Source organism: Phaethon lepturus, unplaced genomic scaffold, assembly GCF_000687285.1.
Source record: "Phaethon lepturus isolate BGI_N335 unplaced genomic scaffold, ASM68728v1 scaffold14864, whole genome shotgun sequence".
NCBI lineage: Eukaryota > Metazoa > Chordata > Aves > Phaethontiformes > Phaethontidae > Phaethon > Phaethon lepturus.
The window spans coordinates 1-22,229 of record NW_010532743.1 but is presented as its reverse complement, the minus strand read 5'-3'; the positions used below and the strand labels follow the sequence as shown (position 1 = coordinate 22,229).

The following is a 22,229-nucleotide window of genomic DNA, read 5'->3' as shown; positions in this document are numbered from 1 at the left end:
TGCTGAAGATCGTTCTTTAAAATCCTCAACACTTAGGGTCCTAGTGCCTGTGATATTTGAACTAAAGAGTAAAATGGATTCAGCACCCCATTTTCCCACTGTAGTAAGTCATTAACCTTTAACCAAAGCTAGTCCAGACAATATTTTCTAGTCTTTTCCGAGTTCAAGATGTCAGATTCCCTTTGCTGTAATTGTTTAAATACCATTGTATTAGTATATAGATTATATGCATTATGATGTGGATTCTTTGGTTTAAATGGACTGCATAAAAGTGTTATTACTAAAGCATAACAGCATCTGATGGATAGGGAAAAATAATCCATTAATCATTAAGATTGTCAGATATAATTTCTCTGATCTTGCCAAGCCCCTGGAACATGACAGAAGGAAAGTACCTTCCTTTAATTAAAACACTTACGGATGAAGAAGTTTCTGCTGCCAGCCTTGCTGCATACCTGGCGATCAGCTTATGTTCTTCATCCAGGCGACTTGCGCTATCGAGAACACTGCTCAGGGTTGGAGAGGACGGAGGGAAGACATGTTAATACACAGTAAAAATGACCATTGCTCTGTCACACTGTCAGCTCACACACCCTCATTACAGAATTTAGAAGCAAAAAGTGGCCAAATTAACAATGGCAGGTGTTAATTGAGCAAAGGGGAGAAGTGGGAGGGTCATTTCCCCAGAAGGCTCAGCTCTAGGGGCCAGGCAGCACCATCCCTTAGGGGGAAAGAGCAGCGGTCTGCAACCCCCGGCCAGGGCCATGCAAGATGCAACTCACAGACTACTCTGTCCACAGAGGGCTGGCAGGTGGTTAGGACCACCAGTCAGCATTTTTTTTTTACTTCTCAGCTTTGCCATATCACCTAGAAGAACGATTACTTTTTGGACAATGGATTAGTGGCAACCTCAGTGTTTGCTGAGGTCAATTTTTAGGAGCTTTGTCAGATTTGCAACAGAAAACAGTATTTAGGACAGCTTTGCAGGGCACTTACCAAGGCCTCATGGACCACAGTTTGGAACCACTGATCCAGGAATTTATAATCAGACTCTTATTCTTGGTTTCTTGATATTTGGGAGTAAGATTTCAGAAAATCACATAACAGTGCACCACTGATCCCGGACTTGGACTGACTGTAACCTGGAGCCAACTCCTGCTGCCAGGATGCGGGAGTCTACTAGCACCAGCTATGGAAAGCGTCTGCTTTGGTCGCATGCACAGTATCTCCATAAAAATTACTCAGAAAGTGTAAGAACTTACTGCAAATATGCTAAATTCCTTAAAAATATTGCAATTTATTACCTTCTTTTTTTTCTAACAATATCAAAGGCAAATATTTCTCTCAGGTTAATCCCTTGCCAGCTGTCCTTGTTTTAAATGGAGGCTATTATTTAGTCAGAGGAGCAGGAAAAAAGTAATATAGCGAGAACCTTTACTATTTCTATTTAGAAGTTTGCAGAGAACCACCAAAACTAATAAACTGGCAAAAAAATGAAATATGAAGAGGACTTAGTTGACCCTGGACAATCCTGGGATTTAGAATTCTCTATCGCATTACTTTACTTTTCATATATACAAGAGAAAAAAAATGAAGCCCCTAAGGAGAGGTGAGAAGAATGCTTTGCTGTGTGGAATACAAGAAAACCTGCAGACTAGCCCAGACAGAGGTAAATCTGACCTCTTTTCTTATGCCTTGGCAACTATCTGATGTTTTGGCTGAAGAGAGACAGGCACACGCCTCTCTACCTCCATTGCTCTTCAGGGCATGCAACTGGTTGCTGGCAAGCAAGCTTCACGTTTCGAAACAGTGCGCAAAACAAGGGTTATTTTGGGCATGGACATCTTAATTCTGATTTTTTTGCCAGAAACTGTATCGTGAACTTGAAAAGCCTTCTAGATGAAAATGGCACTTATGCAAAAAATTCTGCTTTTGAAGAATCAGCATCTTCAAAAGGAAAAGGAAATATTTCCCCCAAAATTCTCAGTGAGTTCATATCCCCAGGTACCTCAGGGAACTACAGTGTGCATCTTTTGGTTGGCTTGATTAAGTTCACTGGGATTTAGAAGTTATGTCTGAAAGATAGGTGGTGGTTGACATTCATTGATCATTAAAGCTGGGAGTTGTGGATTTGTTATGGCTTGCTGAGGTAAGGGTAAAAAGAGACAGACATCATCTTTTTTCTCATTCTGACAATAACCTGTGAGACCACAAATATGAAGCTTAGAAAAACAGTAAAGCTATGGAAAGTCAGACCCAGAGGGCTCTGCGTAAGCGAACCTTGGGTGGCAGACCGCACGTAAGACTTCTGGTGGTAGACGAACTCTGACTTTTTGGGTTTGGTTATGTTTAATTTATTTTGCTACATATATAGCTTAATTCTATGCTTACTCAGATTCTTGAGGGATAACTGATTTACTTTCTGAAAAGACCCATAAAGGTATTTTTCTAAATTTATACAGTTCTGCTTCTTACATACTCATGCTTACTGTCCTGATATGTCATCCAAAGAAAGGGGGAAACAACTCTTACAAACTCTCTCATGAAAGCATGCAAACCAGGTAATAAGCATTACTTTCATGACAATAAATTTAATTAATTTTTAATCTTTCCATAATGACTAAAACATCACATCCTAGCAGATGGCTGTGAAAACAGCAAGCATTCAGCACCAACTCTCCTTTTTACACCAGTGTGCAACCACATTATCATTCCTGCAAAAATAACAGGTTATGGTTCCACTTGTTGGCATAACGCGATCTGCAACATAGTTCTGAGATGTGAGCTGACCCTGAGACAATGACTTTATTGAATGAACCAAGCCACTGCAGCCTTTTGATTCTTCCTTGCTGTTTAATGTCTTTGATATATATTTACGTGTAGGTGGATGTCATAAAATAGATGTAGCAGCCCGTCAGGTTTGGTCTATGAATGCCACAAATCACTGGCCCCAAAGCTTTGTAAATTAAATTTCAATGTCTGAGATAAATTTAATTCTGGAATCTACCTATTCTACGTGATCAGGAAGCAGAGAGGTATGCACAGCAGCATTAGCCTCGACTACCAAGACTTTTATGCCTCAAGAGTTCTGATTTGCCATAATTCATTTCTGATTTACTTCAGCAACTTCACGGACAATGATGCAGTAAAATACACACAAGCTTTAAAATATTATGAATATGTGTGCAGAATTTGGGACCTTCAAGAGAATGATTCCGACATGCTTTTGAAAGAACATTAACATTTTGCATACACATGTCCTGCTGCTGAGCCTTCTTTTCTAAAAAAGTTAAACACTTTTAACACTGCTTCTCCATTAGTGACCATTTCTTTAAAGACACTATAATTACTAGCAATAACTGGTTTGGAAGAATTATTATCATTCAGATGTAGAGTGAATATCCAATATTATCACCTGTACAGCAGGACTTCTTTTTTAGGCTTTAGTTGATCTGTGTTACATTCTACCATCTAAAGGAGATTCATAAAAAAGGGATCTCAAATCTGCAGACAAACGATGAAAAATATGATAGCCTGTGAACAGAGTGACACTGGAGGATCTTTGCTATTTCTCAGGCTTTAGATATGTTAAATCAGCCTGTTCTGCAGTAGACACCCTGCAATACGTGATATGGATGTCCCCTGATGGTCTTAAAATTATGTCACCACTGGTTAGAATAGTCTCAGAAATGTCAGTCTCTTCTGAAATTTTTGCAATAGAGAGATCAGTGTGGTCTTCAACACATGTTCTTATTCTACAAACCTTCACTTAATAAATAATTTACTATAGAAAATACTGACAAATTAAAGGGTAGGTTTCTAAGCCTCAGGGCTGGAAGAACAATGTCCTAACAGCAACCCACCAAACGTATTCTGAAGATTGTTTATCTATGACACTTTCAAAATTGTCCTGGTTTTAAGGCACTTTAAACTGAGACACATCACCTGAGCCCTCTGCTATGGTTAATTTACTTTAGAATCACCAAGATTTTACCATGAAAATGTTAATAACACTCAGGTATGTGGGTATAATCACAAAAAATAAATCTGAGGGAGACAAGTGTCTATACATCCCCTCTGTAAAGAGAGGGTCTCTGAATGTTTTTCCTCTTTCAAGGGAAGATTCGACCAGCCTTCCTCGCTAGAGTTAGTTGTGCACACCTCCTTAATAAACATTTTTAAAAATACCATAGAATAGCATGGCACTTTCATAGTAGAGAAATATGAGTCACCACAATACTACACAGTGTAACACAAAAAAAGCAGAAAGTAACTTCCTATGGAACAAAACAACCTCCTACTTGTATTTTATCTTATTTTCTTCTGCACCTGAAAAGAAAAGGACTGAAATATCTGGAATTAATATTCAAAACTAGGCAAGGTCTCTAACTTACATGAACAAAAAGGAAAACTACTTGCAGTTAAAAGTTCTTTTTTAGAATCAGACACTAAAGATGGACTAAATTAAATATCAAGTATTGATTTTACAGGCTAAAACACACTTTACAATTAAACTAACCTAAACGTCTGGCTAAGGGTTACTATTTCTACCCATACAGTTACTATAAATAATGAATTAAGTCTTTCTCTTATTTCTTAATTTGCCCTGGAGTACTGGATTCTACAAAACCCTCAAATAGCTTATTAGCCTGTGAGGGATGGGAAGGAAAACTTGTAAGCCTAGTTGCGACATCAAGTAACTGCAGATGAAAAATAAAGCTAAACAGTGAGAATTAATTAAATTAATTTTTAAAAAACCCATAATATAAATACCATCTACACTTAACACAGAAAAAAAGTATACTGGTCTATATTGGATTGATCATTAGCTATTAAAAATTAGCCTGACTCAATATCTAAAAAAACCCACCTCATTTTGTTTTGAAATGCTACTATATAGCTCTTAAGATAATTTTATGTATTATGCTCACAAAGCATTCTGTAAGTTTTTCTTGCAAATGAAGGTCCAGCTACAATCATTCCTCTTTTCATCTTTGGCTTGAATATCATTTGAAAATATGTGATGGCACCCATGGGTATGTGTGCACACGTGGCATTTTGCAGGCAGACACAAAGTTGAGCTGGCTAGCTGCAGCCTCCCCTAAAACAGAAGCTACCTGATTATGGTTAACTACATGCTTTAATCAAGTTACCAAATCTTGTTGAGCTGCAGGGTGAAGTAACTTGAGCTCGGCATCATCCTAACACAGCTGCGTGGGTTTTGAGCAAACTGCATCCAGCCACTTGGGGCATGGGCAGAAGGAGTTCACCTTTGCCTGAAGATGCCGCCCCAGCCTATGTGAGATGCAGCAGCTGAGCCTCCTGCAGAGGCCTCACCTACCGCTCCTGGAAACTGGCGTCACACAGGAGCTTCAGAATGGCCACGTTCTGTTTGTTCTTGTCTTTACCAAAACATAACCACTCACTTTCTGTACTACCAGTCTCGTTGCAGCAAAGCAGAAAATGGCAATGCAGCATAGCTTGACGCACGGCTAAGACTGCTGTCCCTCTCGGTTATGTTTCTGTCAAAATTTAATTGGTATCTTACATAAATGACTGAGACTGTTTCTTGTTGAGGATTCTGTGACTGCAGTGATTTAATGTCAGTAATCAGATGTTATGTACTATGATTTGCATTGGTTATTTAAACAATTAAGGCCGTTATCAGTCACTCTCCATTCATCCCTCAAAAACATTTAATTTGAAAGATGTTATGGCACATAATTTGCATGTGCATATTTGGATACAAATGAACCATGACTTGGTGAGGTTGGCTCAAAAGCTTGAAAAAACAGGTTGGACTATGTTGGATAAAATTTAGAGGATGAAGACGGTAAAGATGAAGCTAAGCACTCACAAGGGGATCTAACTGGTGGTCCTCCGTGAAGCTAAATGAATCACAAACATGGCATCAGTAGCCTAGCATCAAAAATTACTCTAAACCATGTCATCTTTGCTGGCCTCTTGAACAACTGTACCAAGTAAGTCACTTGTGGTAGGCAGGGCCACATTTCTTTCTCCCTGTAAACGTTGACCCAAGTGATAGTGTACTCCTCTCCTCTTCAGTCACGGGTGGGCAATGACTGGTCTACACACATGCCCCCAGCAGCTTGTTTCCATAGCCATGGTGTAAATACTGCTCAGTAAGCCTGCTTTCTGGAAGTGCTGCTCCAGGAATGAAATCCCCTTCACAATGCCTTTGTATTCAAGAAAGGTTTTTCATTTTCCTTATTAAAAAACAATTTTCCTTTTTTTTCCCCCCACATATCGGGGGAAACATCCTGGCACATTCCAGTGGGCTGCAGAGTAGAGAAGTGGATCCAGACCAATGCAGGCAGGCTCTTTTCTCCACTGGACATAGCTATTATGGCAAATTACTCCCGTTTTCAACTGGAGCTACACACAGAAGTGAATTTTGTATGACTGCAGAGAATCATTGCATTCACTCTCTCAAATGAAGTTGCTTGTTGCCTTCTACACGTAAGAGTAAATGAAGAGTTTCTTCTAACTCTGCAGAAATATTCTGCAACAGCAGCAGTACAGGAACCCAAAGGGTTCGTTATGAGCCACAGAAACCTCATGAGCATAGTTTTGTTAGAAACACTGTTCAGTGCCACATTTTCTAGGGCCTTATACCACACCACTCGCCACCTTCCTGGTACAGGGCTACAAAGTCTGGAGTTTTGTTGCACTCGGGAGAGTTGAGCCAGCGTTTCCCCTCCCTGGGATGGCCTGCTGTGATGCCACCATCCACAAGTGCTAGGACAGCAGGTGGGTTTAGTAGACAAATCTCTGTATTCACTCCAGCAGAAATAGTGAACTATGTTCAAGACACCCATTTAAAAAATTGTCATACTTGAGTCTGAATGAGAGATAAGGACAAATTTATATACAAGATTTAAACAATGCAGAAATCAGGCAGATTTAAAAACAATGTCTGACATCTGTAAAAATTGAAATTAACTCTGTCCTTTACCAGGCTAATAAGGAAATTCCTATTATCATTATTATTACCATCGTTTATGTAATATTACCGGTTCTTACTTTCAAGGTAAGGTGAAGCCCAAATTATATATCACCTTAAAAATCATTACCTTGAAAACATAGACTTGTTAGTCATTGTTGTATGAAAATTTCTGTACTATCACCAAGTCCTGCATTGACTAGAGCATGGTATCCAAAATCAATTTGTATAGCCGTTCTTAATTAAGCAATTATTTGCAATACCTTGCTACTTAACATCACTAGAGAGCATAACAGCAATTGCCACAATCCACCAACTTTGGGAGGACATACCCCGTATTCATACGCATTCCCTTTAGGTTAGTGCTCATAAAGAGCTGCTTCAGCTTGTAGCCAGGAGGAAACAGTGAGAGCATTTGGACGACCAGCGTCCCTTTCCTGGGTTCCCCAAAGGTGCCAAACCTGCACTAACCGTCTGGGGTTGCTCTGCAGCATGTTGACATACAACCCGATGAGTACATGTTCATCGGCCAGCCTGTCTGCAACATCGAGGCTGTACTGTAACCTGGAACGGGGTCGGGGGGAGAGAGGGTGCAGTCCGGACAGACAGAGGGAAATAAACAGAGAAAGCAGGAGCAAGTGAGATTGTGAAATGGGAATTGAGGAACGAATACTTAAGCGTTCTCAGAAAAAAACTACCAAGTACAGAAATTACTTTGTTATTGTTGTAATTTATATGTTAAGTATCTAACGGCTTAGGATGGTGGAATCCCACAGGATTACAGAGCCAGCCTTGGAAATCAGTGAGAGGCGAGATTGGGCCAGGGACTGAAGCTGTACAGTACCGTTTGTTTCAAGGTACGGCAGATTGTGAGGTCAGCACTATTTGCTCTAATACACTGTGTATTGTAAATACACATTAAATATACATAAGTTACACACACAGTTAACATACTGAAATCACAAGCTGGATTTGCTTGGAAGTGTCTGATGAAGATCTCACGCATCCAAATGTACATAAATATATTTAAACATGCCCTGCTTAGCTCACTGGGTTAATTGATTATGACAATTTTCTCAGGAAAGATGTTTATAGAACATATTAAAAGCAGAAGGAATAGAGGAAAAAGTTTTGGTTTAGCTGTGTTAGTGCAAGCGACGAATATACTTTCTCTTTAACTTACCCTTTGCCTTTCAAGAAAGCTGGAGCAGCCCTAGCCAGCAGTTTGCTCTGCTCTACTTCAGTATTCTTGGAAGGAGAGCTAGTTAATAAGACAGGAAAACTAAGAAGAGGGTAAAAAGCGATGTCTGAAATTCATTACAGAACAGAGTTTGGAGAAACTCATTCAAGTACCCTGGACTGAATAAAAATAACAATAGAAGCTTTAAAGAAGTTTTAGAAAACTTCAGGAAATGCCAAATAAGGAATTACAGGTCTTCCCTCCTGTTCTCCAAAAGCAAACTATAAAGCCTTCACTCCAGAAAAGACAAAGAGAATGTGCTTCTCTCACAGATGGAGAGCTGAAGGCTCATGTAGTTTCCAGGTGGAGTCCAAGATAAAAATAATCTTAAATGCAGCTTTCAAGCTGCGGAGGCTTCACCGTAACAGTTAAATTGCTTTTCTCCACATTTGCCATAAGATAGTTTCAATAATCTATGGACATCTATGGAAATTTAGACCCAGTGATGGGATACACCAGCTTACTTTTCAGAAGTACTGTTCTTCTGTTGGTTTTAAAAAATATATAGTTCATCAAACTCACTTTTTTTCCCTATATACATTATTTAATACATTGCAGTAACTGCATCTTTCCTAATGCTAAAATATCCATGTTAACAACATAACACTGGCTAGAAATGGAGAGACTGAAATGTTAGTTTTTCTTTCATGCTGTGGGATTTTTGGTTTAAAAAACAACAAAGCAAAACAAAAGTATATTCACTTTCTTCTTCTTAAAAATTATTCACCTTTATTTTTTGGTTTGGCTACTGATACTTGTCCTTGATCAAAAGATGGGTGCATGAGCATGCATGCACCTGTGCATCCGGGGAGTGTGTGTGTGTATATAGGCAGATAACGTTGCATGAATGTGGTGCATGATAAATGTGAGCAGATGTGGCTACGATGGACTGAAAAATTTTGCTAATAGGGCAAAGAAGGAATTCAGTAAGATGAGGTGCGTGCCATTCCCCTCCTTTTGGGAGGCCAAGGTAGGCAGCAGGGTTCTAAAAAGGATATTATCGAAGGGTGTCCTAAGACCCCAAGTTCTATTGATTTATAATAAGTCTGGATGATAGCTGAATGAAATGAATTGATCTGGACAGACTGGAGAGTTAGGCAGAGAGGAACTTCATGAAATTTAACAAGGACAAGTGTAGAGTTCTGCACCCAGGGAGGAACAACCCCGTGCACCAGTACAGGTTAGGGGTTGACCTGCTGGAAAGCAGCTCCATGGAGAAGGACCTTGGAGTCCTGGTAGACAATAAGTTATCCATGGGACAGCAATGTGTCCTGGTGGCCAAGAGGGCCAATGGTATCCTGGGGTGGATTACGAAGAGTGTGACTAGCGGGTCGAGAGAGGTTATACCCCCCCCTCTACTCTGCACTGGTGAGGCCTCATCTGGAGTATTGTGTCCAGTTCTGGGCTCCCCAGTTCAAGAGAGACAGGGAACTTTTGGAGAGAGTCCAACGGAGGGCTACGAGGATGATTACGGAACTGCAACATGTCGTATGAGGAAAGGCTGAGAGACCTGGAGCTGTTTAGTCTGGAGAAGAGAAGGCTGAGAGGGGACCTTATCAATGTCTATAAATATCTGACGGGTGGCTGTCAGGAGGATGGAGCCAGTCTCTTTTCAGTAGTGCCCAGTGATAGGATGACGGGCAATGGGCACAAACTGTAGCACAGGAAGTTCCACCTCAACGTGAGGAAAAACTTCTTTACTGTGAGGGTGATGGAGCACTGGAACAGGCTGCCCAGAGAGGTTGTGGAGTCTCCTTCTCTTGAGACCTTCAAAACCCAACTGGACGTGTTCCTGTGCAACCTGCCGTAGGTGATCCTGCCTTGGCAGCGAGGTTGGACCAGATGATCTTCAGAGGTCCCTTCCAACCCCTACCGTTCTGTGATTCTGTGAAATGCAGTACTGCACAGCAAGAAAAAATGCTTGCTTCACATTTCACATCAGCATGCTACTTATTTGAGTTGTGCTTCCACTAAAGTGATGTAATCACTTATCCATGCAGATAAACATGCTCCATGCCATCTAGAAGGATACATTTTCCACCCATGTTTTCTTTCCATTTACAGAAGGAAAACGTATTCAAGGGGTACAGGGTGCGCCGTTTCAGCCAAAAATGCAGCATTTGGTTCTTAAGTAAAGATAAATATGTTGCCACAATGGGATACCAAAGACCCCAGGGCAGATTTTGTGCTTTGCTTTCTAACAGCGCAGTGTGATGCCCCCTCTATCAATCGTAAGTTCTCCTCTCCCATGCTCCAGAAGCAACACAATTAGGGTGGAGGGACAGGCAAGCAAACTTTACCCATTGATATCATGTCCATCAATGTCCATTTCCTTCTTAGTTGATTAAGCAAACTTGTATATTCCAACCTCTTCTTATAAGTTACGTTTTCTAAGCTTTTCTGATATTTGGGTGTCCCTTCTGGACTCTGTCATGCTGGTTAGCATATTTGTCCCTGTGCTGTTGCCCTACACTGGCTGCAAACCTCCAGGAAGATTTGTCCTCCTCCAGGGAATAGTTTTAATGGCTTTCCACACAACGTCCCAGGGTCAGATGCAATCTAATAACTGTATTGCTGACTTCAATTAGTTTGTGGTTTACCACAACTGCTAGGTCCTCTGTTAAAATATTTCTGTCCATCCAATTATGCTCCATCTTTTATTAGATTATTTGCTTCCTCGCTATAGCACTTTTCACTTATAATTACTGAGTTTCCTCTAACTGATTTCAGATCATTTGGGCGTCAATTACTACCATTGCAACTGAGCTAATTTTTAATTTAGAAACTGCTCTCCAAGCACTCCTTCACATAACTATTTCAACCTTTGTACCATCTACAAATTTCATACACTCACTCTATTGCTCTGACTAGGTCATTACAAGAAATAGTGCATAAGTGTCTGACTTAGGATAGCCTTCAAGAATCCCAGATGATATGTTCTCCTCCTAGAACAACAGCAAACTTCTGAAAATGTAATCACTGATTTTCAGTGTTGCTCTTATATTAATTTCTCATAGTCCATATTTCCTGTGGGTACTTCTGTGTCATCTGGGACTATGTCAAAAGTCCTTTTAAGGTCAACCCATATCATATCTGCTGCTTCTTTTTTACCCGCTGGACCAGTTATCCTGTCAATGAAATAAATTAGTTTGGTTTGACATAATTTGTTCTTGACAAATCCATGCTGGCTATTTCTCATTGGTCTATTATCCTCCAGGTGCTTACTAATTCTTTCATAATTTCAGTATCTTCGGATACCAAGGTTAGGCTGTCTCTTGTATAATCCCTTCGATCTTTTGTCACTGTTTCCACTATCAACCTTCCTTCATTTGGAAGAGCCGACATTTGTCCTTGTTCTTCCACACCCTTCTATGTCCTCCACATATTCCCCAAAATACAGCTCTTAATTCAGATTGTTTTGGCCGCAGTGAGCTTCTCTGGGTTCTACCAACTGGAACATATATTTTAAAGATATATTCCTGTTAAAATGGAACATTTTGTAAGATGCCAAGGGATGCTTCCCCATCCAAATTAAGAGACAAAACCTCCAATTCTGAGCAGATGTCTGCAAAGTTGTAGGCCTAACAATATTGGTGTAAATGTTATACCCTCTTTAGTGTCTACTTGACATATAAACTACTCTTCCTAGCAGGCAGAAGATTGCCGATGAAATAAGGAGGATTCTCACCTTGTTCTGAAAACAACATACTAACACAACATGCAGTTCAAGTCTACCATACTCCTTAGCAATAGAAACATGGACAGCAGCAGCAACCAGTATGTTTTGCTCTGAAGTCAGCTGTTGTCCAAAACTTTGGCCAAAATGTCTTGCTGTGTCCAGGTAGAATATCCAATTCTTTCTAGCGTTTATGTGTAGTTCAAAAAAGGCACCAGCTACTCTGACTCAGCATTAAATAAGGCTCATTTTCTCCTTGGCTATGGGCATTTGATACTATAATGAATTTTTTCTATCTATCTACCACAGAATTGCCAAGTGATTTCAAGTTCATCAGAATGTGCTGCATCACTCCATTTATTCCAGTTTATGGTGTCTTTAGAAGAACTAAATGTATTAGCTGTGAGGAGGGGCTGAGAAAATGCAAGAAAAATTGTTCTGTTTCATCTTATTCCACCTTAGCCCTATCATTTGGTAGCTTAAAGAAGACATTTATCAAGAAAGAGAAAGAGATTGTATCCATTACCATGGTAGCTGTGTACTTTAAGGCAGCACTGACAGACTGCAGCTGGGGAACAAAAGAATCCTAATGAGGAAGAAAACATTAATTCAGGGTATAGAGTTATTCCTCTTGACTGGACAGAAGTTTCTGTAATGCTCAATTTACCTGTTTTGACATAACACATCGAAGTCATTGGGTTTGCAAGGGCATTACCTACTCTGCAGCAATATCCCCTTGTTCTGCTGCCCTCTGGGGAATCAGAGATCACAAAAACAAATGTGAGATTAAAACCTGAATATTAGCTACAGTAAAAAAGTTACAGAAGTTGTGGTTTTAATCACATATCAGCTGTCAACACAACAAATGACTGTGATTTGGTATCTGGGAGAAGATCACAGATTTTTTGTTTCTTCTTTTCTAATGTAAGTGCTTTAAATTGTTCTTGAGCTGTACAGAGCATATTGTTGATATCAATTGCCATGCTTTATATATTTAGAAAAAAGGTGCTTGTTATTTTTATGCCAACTTCCTCATGAAAGCTCTCTTATGGACAAGGTGGCTCAAACGAAACAAAGCAAGCAGAGAAATTTTAAGGGATTTTGATCCTAAAGTAGCTTAAAGAAACTAAGCAGCATCTCAGGGAAAGCCTCAATCTGACCTCCTTTGAGCTTTGGAATAACTGCGTACCCACCCAAAACCAGTGCTTCAGACACAATTAAACCCCAAAGAACACAAAATGTTCATTCTCCTTTCAGTTGTTCCCCACAACTTGTCATTGTATTTACTAGTTATCAAAGATCTTTCCTCTAATAAGAAGCCTCTTCTTCTTCCCAGTTCATTTCCCTTTTTCACCCATGAATTCAGAAATGAAGATGATATTATGCTGAACTTATGAGACCATAGCCATTTCCAGCAGCAGAATGACTCAGTGTGCTGAATTCAGCATTTCCTGCTACAGGGAGAAACTGGTTGCGCATGGTAATGTTCTTATGTGAACACAACTAGCTGAAATAAATACCATGGGAATGCTACAAATGACAGTCTGTGCCAATTCTCCTTTGCATAAACATTCTAATTACATAAAAACTTTCTTTAAAGCTATCTGGAACCTCTGGACTAGATTGCAGCACAAATTAAAGTAACCATAAGTTATCTGCAGTGAAAACACAGCCAGCAGAGCTTTTAGCATTGATCACGTTCAGCTAGAAATTTTATCCTGAGTTTTTACAATTTTTATTATAATATGAATCATGGAGCATTTAATATAAAATCAGCATAATTGCAAACAGAGCTGTCATAGTCTGTTTCTCTGATGTACGAGAGGATGAGCTTACACTAATGAGGCCTGATTTTCCCAGGGCAATAATAATAGTAAAACCTAAAAGAATGAATGAAGATACTGTTATTAGCCTAATACAGATTGAAGAACTTGGCATTTAGCAGAAAAGTACCTTGGTCTCAGTACTTTCTTACTGAATTACAGTTAATGCTCATGGATTAATCAAAAAAGAAAAAAAGAAAGGTCATTACATTCCACAGTAAAAAACAACAAAAAAGGGGAAACTGTTCTTATCCAGCTCCATATTTCTTTTATGCAGAATGAAATAGGCTCTTCCTTTAGGTCACTAAGATAAGAGGGAATGCTGGAAAAAAGATGCAGCAACCAGAGGCATCAGTCCAAATCCAACGCTCACTACATAAATGGGAAGTCTTCATTAGCTTCAGTAGGATTTAGATCTGCCTTTTCTGTGGCCATTTTAAAAAGCAAAGCAAAGGGGCCTGGGGAAGATTATTGGCAAGCACCGCTAACAGTAGCAGAACAGTGACCACCAGCAGCAAAAGCTGTGGAAGAGGAGGCTGGCTGTGAGACCTGGGTTTGTTTCCAGACTCTTGTGCGAGCCTCTTTCGTTCCTCGGTCAAGAACGTGTCAGGCAAGTCATACAGTGACGATGAAACCGTAAAGGTGTACTTTTGTGGTTTTCAAAAACAGTGTTTCCAACTTCCTCTAGATATTAATCCTACGTGAAAGGGTAAAATGAAAGGTTTGTGCTGTGCAGAAGCAAGAGAAGTTGGCAAAGCCCACAGCCAGCAGGAAGTCTTTTCAAAAGACTAATTAGAGCCACAGAAACCCTCCAGCCCACCAGAGCCTTCCTTAAAGAATATCTTTAGTAGTTTAGCAGAATCGCTAGTGATTTAGTGCATGAGCTACAGAACTACAGCGATTAGTGGGTTAGTGCTCTCATACTGACCGTGAATTGTTGTGAAGCTGATTTACATACAGCTTTATAAGAGAATGCTCATCAGCCACAGGACTGGCTGCATTTATACCCCCAAGTAACCTGAATGATTCAAACAATGAAACCTTGTTAATACCCCAAAAAGTATACACAGAGACCAATGTGCTCAGAGTGGGTTCATGGCAATAAATGCAATTCGTACCCATTTAGAAAGGATACTGTCTTGACAGTTGGTAGGGTGTTTTTTTTTTAATAAAAAAGTGCAAATTAAATTCATAAGAGTTGATAATAAAAATAACGAGAATAAGCTGTCAAACACTTAAAAATCCTGCTAGGTCACTGAAACAAAAGTTACACTAGCTTTAAATATATGAGCAATGTAATTGCTTTATATATCAGGGTACTGTTAACTCTAAAAAAGCCAGAGCTGACTGCTGCATCACAGAAACATTTTGCTGTGTAAGGACTTCATACTATCCACTTATGAGGAAGTCTGGGTACCTATGGTTGTGGGTTTTATTGTTTTCTGCCTTCAGGGGATTCTCCATCAAGGAGTTCTTCCTCTAGGAGAAAGGGATCAGGGATCATATATGTTTAACCCTGATAGTTAAAGACAGTCAGTTGAATTACTAAAGAACACGAAAGTGAAATAATCAGGATTTTTGCATATGTAAAGAAAAACAAGTAGCACAGTAGACAGTGCTGTGATTATTACCCCAGGTCTCTGACCTAAAGGGCAAAGCATACTTTTGTTGAATGAGCACAGGGACTTCTTTGGGACAAACAGAAGCAACAGCTGCACTCTTAAAGAGCACCGCTCTTAATGGCCTGCCCTGGAGAGGCCACAAATAGATTATCCTGCCCTGCCCTGGCACATACAATTCCGTATACTCCAACAACAGAAATGAATATGCATTTGCAGTCTCACTCTCTCTGCAGGCAGCAGATCTGGTTTTGGGGGCTGCTTTGGGACTGGCTTTCAAAAAGCGTCTCAGTCACACCCAGCAGCTACTTGCGCTAAGATAACAGTGAGAGCTTACAGTTTACAGCTCCTGGTAACAAAGTTCATAAATCAAAGTAGTAGTAAACCATCTTTACTCTGACACTGCAGTGTGGTACACTGTGGGTTTGGTTTTGGTGTTAAAAAATGTAGCCATGCACACTCAAGGGACTGTGTTTGGTTATTCAGGAACACTGAAGCACTGACATGTACAGCAGGAACCAAGCAATAAAATACACCCAAGGAAAACATACCACTTATCTTCCCCAATACAGTGGGAAGTTATTTTTCTGCCACCTTCTCATCTATGTGCATTGGTAGACTTACATAGATCAGGTGAAACCACTAGCAAATGCTACACATGTATTTTGGCTAAATGAGACAAAACATTGAGCCAAAATGTACACTCAGCTGCAAGCACCTTCTCTTTGGGATTAATGTTTCTGACCACTCTTTTCTAGTTGGTTTGCTGAAGGGTGACCATATGCCAAGAAAACTCTTTCTTTCTTTCTTGTAGACTTTAATGAAAATCTGAATGGATTAACAGCAGTAAGGCTGTCTTGCTATATCTTGCAAGCATGAACACATTTTTTCTTCGTTCTTACCATGTAGGCATTCCCAGGAGGCAACGGCATCTCCCGGTTTCTATTCCCACAGTGATGATACAAAATGGCTTCTCACCAACAGCCCATTTTCAGCCCCTACGGGGGGGGTGCTTGGGTTACACATGAGTGTATTTAGTGGGATGTAATGGTTCAAACGAGAACTGAAGTTCTGTGCTCCGTTGTGAGGAGTTTGGGGTGTCCTAATGCCAGCTCTCCATCTAGATATTTTTGTATCAGTCCAAAAAACCCAAGGCATTTTCTGCTCATGTTTGTTAATTTTATTTTGGTTTTGGTTATGTGGTTTTGTTGGTTTTTGGGGTTTTTTTCTGGGGAGGAGAATTGAAAATCGAAACCTCCATCACCCTCATATAGTGGTTTAACTTAAATTAGCTAAGAACTCACCTTCTGTTTGCGAAAGGACTTCCTGAGGGCACAGAGTGGGAGAAGAGTGTGTCGTTCATGCTGGTTACAGGTCGGGGGGGCCTAGAAGATGGCAAAATATCCAGTTTCATTAATTTTGCACAAAAGAAAACTCATCAGCAACAGTATTTATAGAGAATTAAATAAGCTCCTTGTTAAAGTAACATTGCTACTAGCATCTGCTGCTTTAAGTAGCAGTAGTTCCAAATTAAAGACGCTGTGTTTTTAAACAGAAGTCGATAAAAACACACTGTTACTTAAGCCTGGAAAGAAAAAATGCTTTTGTGTGTGCTGAGGTGAGTTTTAAGCAACTTGCTTGACTTTTTTTCCTGCTTTGGCAAAATAACCACTATGCCATTTTTTCTTTCCAGAGCCGGTAGTCCCCGGTGCAGTCACCGCTTTCAGCCAGCGAGGCTGAGCACGGGCAGCAGTTTGCTGTGCAGCACAGAGGTCTGCAGCGGGTGACGGCCAATAAATGACGCATCTTTTCATGAGCTTTATCCCTGGCGCTAAGCTCCATCCTATCATATCCACATAGTGACCACAGCGTACCCACAGCCCTCAGTGTCCCATAAAATACACGTAGTACTAAACTGGTTTAACTGCAAAGCTTTTCAATGGGTATATCAAACCCCCAAATCAAACTTTAAAATAAGTATTTAGTTTAAGAGGAGCCATTAATAATGACAGTTTTATTACTACATTCTTTATTTCCTGCTCTTACTACGAATGAAATGAGAAGGAGTATTTCCTCTGTTTTCTTTTATTGTCTACTCTTAAAAAATACTTTGTGCATAATTTTTTCTTCTGTATCCATTAAGGAGAAATTTCCCCTCTTAATAGACTTCTTATGCAACACTGGGCAAAAGATATAGACACTATGGAAAAACTAAAAAAATATGTTCTTGAAATCACAGGGTTTTCAATCAGATATGAGCAGAACCTGAAGCCATATGTAATTCAGGCTTCAAAATCGCCTAATTTCAATTTGGCTAATAACCCCTTTAAGCTCTGTGAAAGATCTGTCTTGCTTTCTGCATTCTGCAGAAGTGCAAATCAAAATGTAATAGCTGTCTGCAAAATATTCACTGGGCTCCAACTGAGCAGGACAACTGGTCACCCAAGCCATTTGTAAGAAATGAAGAAAGCCAGTTCTGCACAGAAGTGAACTATTGCTATATGTTTTTTCTTATTTTGTAACTGTTAGAAAACAAGCATAAATGTGGTCTTTGACAAGTCCAAATGGATTTCTCAGCATGACAATACCACACTGATTTTAAGAAGTTTAAAAACGAGAGTAGAAAGACGTAGGATTTGGCACGTTACTTATTTATACTGAAAATATAGTTTTAGCCTAACCCTGCATCTGCAGACCCACATGAAAAAACTCCAGTTCTGGTCAGCCATGAATTTGAGCAGCAGTACTTTGTGCTCTACGTACTTATGGAGAAGCGTTCAATATTATTTTTCATGGACTTCTTCATCAGAGCTAGGCAGAGCGTGGATGAAGCCATGATCAGAGCCAATCCCCTGGACAGGTCATTGTGGTATGAGTCTCGAAATACAGAGATTTGAAAATGTACTTCAAGGGAATACCTGAAAACTAATTGTATTTAATGGGTAAGAAACCAGTATTTTGTTGCCTGGGAATTGTAAACTGGTAATCGATGTAGGAGAAGTAGTTCACACCGACTACATGCGACTACTGCATTTTTCCTTTTCTCATTGCAATCACTAGCCAGTGAACACATTCAAAAACTAACTGAGCACAGGCTGGGGATTCTGAACGATGGCTCCAACCCTGGGCAGTGGAGTCTTAAACAGCAGAGGAGAAGGGAGGAGAGGCCAGTACCCAGCACTGTCCCAGGGAAGGAGGCAGGGAGAGTGCCCTTTGGCAGAGCTTGGTTCTGCTTTGCCTTGCACCCAACTCACCTCCGCTGAGTAGGAAGTAGGTATGTGGCACCCATGGACTTCAGCAGATCACCACATACACACTTCAGGTTAATGTCTTCTCTAACCTTTATCTCAAAATACAGGTAGAAGAAAAAACTTATAACCCCTAAAAGAGCTCTTCCCTTTCACTTTCCTTGTATTCAAAGACAATTATCTATTTGGTTTTGGGCTCTGATAAAAAGTTAAAGATTAGTAATAATGAGATTATGGCATTTTTCCAAGTTTTTTTCCTCCAATAAGTATACTAAAGAAGAAAAATACTTACCAAGTATCTCTTTTGCAGCCAAAATGAAATGGAAAAGAGATCATTAATTAAATTGTCAGTTTAATATGTATGTGGTCTAAGTAGTGCATTGGACATATTCCATTCTTATGACCCTGATTCTGCAAAAAGCATGAGAGCCTCTACGCATAAAAGGTCATTGATTTGTTTACATATGCAGAGTTATTTTTGTGTACAAATGTCTATGAACTCCAAGGCTTTGCTAAGGTTTTGTGATTAGCATTAATTTGTTAGTTTGTATATGAAGAAAACTACTATCAAACTAACCTGAGCTTTCCCAAGGCAAGTTTCTTAAAGGCTGATTCCCACTATCACATTCTTCAGGTTCAGCTTGAATATCAAATGGATATTCAAACATACATACACAGTTGTGTGATGTGAAAGACAAGAACAGCAGATTTTATGGCAATGCAAAGGAAAACTCAGCTGCTGACTATAAGTGTTTATCTTTCTGAGGTTATTTCTAAACTTCTGGAAGTGAGTGATTAAGCTTTCTGGTAAAAGTGAGCTGATGATACTCAATCAACTGCCCCAAGGAGGCAGAAAACACTTAGTACTATGGAAATATGTTATGTAATAAATGCATGTTATGGCATAACACATACCCACAGTAATAAACTAAATTAAATAAGAGGAATTTTCCAAAGTGCTTCTTCCTAGTCTAGCCTCTTCATACTGATGTCAAAAATAATGCTCCCGCAAACTTAGATGGAAACAAAGTCAGGCCACTGCAGAATGCATTTGAAAATCCCTCCATGAGGCACTGGCCATGCCATTTGTCATCTCTGCAGCCTGGTGTTTCTTTTTCGTTGTCAGTCCTATGTATAGAAAGGAAAAATGACCCCTTCATCAGGGTGGTGGGGAGGTCCTCCATCAGGTTAATGACACCTTGATAACTACTTCTCTAGATGAGCCTTAGATGTGTTTCTTGCTTAATTGAAAAATTTGTGTGGCAGCAGTAAAACAGAAAAACCATGCAGTCTTTCTGTCTGGTACCACTCAAAGTTGAAAGAACGATGAAAAGGAAAGGCTGTATAGTAATGCAGAGACTACTTGTCCCTGTTTAAGCTAGAGGCTAAGAAAAGGATACTGTTTTGTTGCCAAAACTCTTCCATTAAATGCACATATAAAAACCTTTTTGCCTGGATTCCTGCCCAGAGCTGTTTCTCTCAACTTCCATTATGTTTAAAAATAAAAATCACATCAGCAAGAAGATATTCTCAATGAGGTACTGTAGCGTACCTTTCCCCTCAGTTAATTTATGCGAATTATGCTCTAGAGCATGCTACCTCCACAACTTACAGGTTTTTCACTCAGGTATTATTAGAGCCAATATATATATTGCCAAGTTACATTGCCTTCAATCTATGAATAAAGAGAAACTCTATCATAAAACAAAATAGACGGTGGTTCATTCTCACATCCAATTATATCTGCATAGTTAGGAAGAAGGGAAGGTGTTCATTTCACAGCAAAGATTTGGAACAGATCCCACTCCATTATGGTACCTTCCCCTTGCCGTGCCTAAATGCATTTAATCCATTCACAGTAGCCCAATTTTCACTACCCATTATCTTCTGACATACCCCCAGGCCTTCGAGGGCCTCTAGCCAACAGGGAACAGAGGCTTCTCTCTCAGTTTCATGGTCCCTGTCTCTTTCCATTTCTCTTAAGGACGGCCAAAATCCGCCCTCTGAAATTTTCACTGACTCGCCAGCACAGCCAGGCTTTTACACCACGCACAGCCGTGGGGCAGCTCAGCAGACCCATCTCTGGATGATTTCTTCCAAAGAACAAGATCCTCCCATTACACCTCCATAAAAAGGTGCACGGGTTTTAACTGACAGTCGAGTGTAATGGGGATTTGGCACTAGGCATCTGTTGGAGGCACCTTGTGTCTGAAGAGCAGACCAATCTCTCATGCCTTGAAAAAGTTCTGCTGTAACCACATGAGGGGGACCATTAGCATGATTTATCCCTAAAATACCAGGTAGGTTAGATAAATTTTCCAGGTGTCACACAGCCCACATCGGCCAGCATGCATCTGCCCTTAGAGATGCTACATACAAGCATTCAGTACTGACAAAAGTAAGTATGTATAATAATTACAGACCAGAACAGTTTCAGCAGTAACACAGCTATGCTGCATGCAAATACAATTTTAATGGCTGCTGCCTGAAATACTTCTGTCAGATCCCCTGGGAAGGTGGTTAAGAAAGATCTTAAGACAGATACCAGAACAAGAGAAATACTTTAAAGACAGTATCTCTGGAATAATTTTTCCAAGTTAATTTCTTTGTAACTTTCTTCCAACCAGTGTCTTGACTTTTCCTGGAAAATTTAACTTTTTTTTTTTTTTTTAAGGACCCAGGAAGCAAAGGTAAAACAAATGGATAAATGAGAAAATCTGAGCAACTGCCACTATGAACAGTGGACATGCTTTAGGAAAAAAAAAAATTCCAAAGTGATGATTTCCCCACCCTGTACAAATATGTTTTCTCTTTGCCTTAAGTTCCTTGATTCCTGCAGAGACAAAGTAGTGACACAAACTACTACACCAAAAAATATTTTTGCTTTCCCAAAATATCAAAATGTAAAGATAATAGACCCTTTTCAATTGACTTGGCAGTTAAGGACACAATTCTTAAGCAGAATCATGTAGCTAGTCTTCGAGGCTGGGTGAAGCCACAGCTCCACTAAAGTCAGCGAGAACTCTGACACTGTTTTCAACAAAATTGGTAGGACTTCACTTTTCTCTGGTGCCTTATGTCAAGACATACCTGTGATACACTGCAGTTGAGAGTCTCTAGATGAAAAAACTAATGTTCTCAGCATGAATACACCCCAAAGTGCTGAAATTCTACGAAATTGCACAGATACCTCTTGAGGAGAATGGGGACATGCCAACATTGTGTCCCACTATTTGATTATAGGTACATATACCACTGACTTTTCCAGTGAATTCACACCAGAAGAACATTTTTATACTAAACATCCCTATCAACAAATTTGCACTTGTGATGCATTGAGCTTGATATGCCACAGCTGCCTCCCGTTTTGTTCAGAGCCATAGTATCTACACTCGATGTAAGCTACAACAAAGCTTACTTTCTCTACAGCACACTGATACTTACACAATATGAGCCAGGTTTAGAGGTTTTTCAGGCTGGTCAGGGAACATTGGGTGCAAAGGTTCACGGCTGGAAGCACAGCTTAAAGACTTGCTAAGCGCATTAGTTAGCTTCTTAGCAGGTGATTTCTGGGAGGAACAAGGAAGGTAGAGGTAATCTGGACAAGTAAGGTGCATACTGTTTCTGCTATAGGACGCACAAAACAATAGGAAGCTCTA

General features: G+C 39.9%; 1 protein-coding gene across 1 annotated transcript in view; it reads right to left on the bottom strand.

The window, feature by feature from the left end:
- The window catches only part of DTNA (dystrobrevin, alpha), a gene marked incomplete at its 3' end in the record, with an annotated part of 39,250 nt that extends 17,189 nt beyond the window's left edge, over positions 1–22,061 (bottom strand). Inside the window, exons 1-6 of the mRNA XM_010284942.1 lie at positions 22,015–22,061; positions 16,627–16,707; positions 14,632–14,721; positions 8,148–8,225; positions 7,436–7,528; positions 419–506 (exon numbers count right to left, since the gene is read on the bottom strand). Of these exons, the coding sequence (XP_010283244.1) occupies positions 419–506; positions 7,436–7,528; positions 8,148–8,225; positions 14,632–14,721; positions 16,627–16,707; positions 22,015–22,061 (477 nt within the window). The remainder of the gene's footprint in view (positions 1–418; positions 507–7,435; positions 7,529–8,147; positions 8,226–14,631; positions 14,722–16,626; positions 16,708–22,014) is intronic.
- Positions 22,062–22,229: the final 168 nt, after the last annotated feature.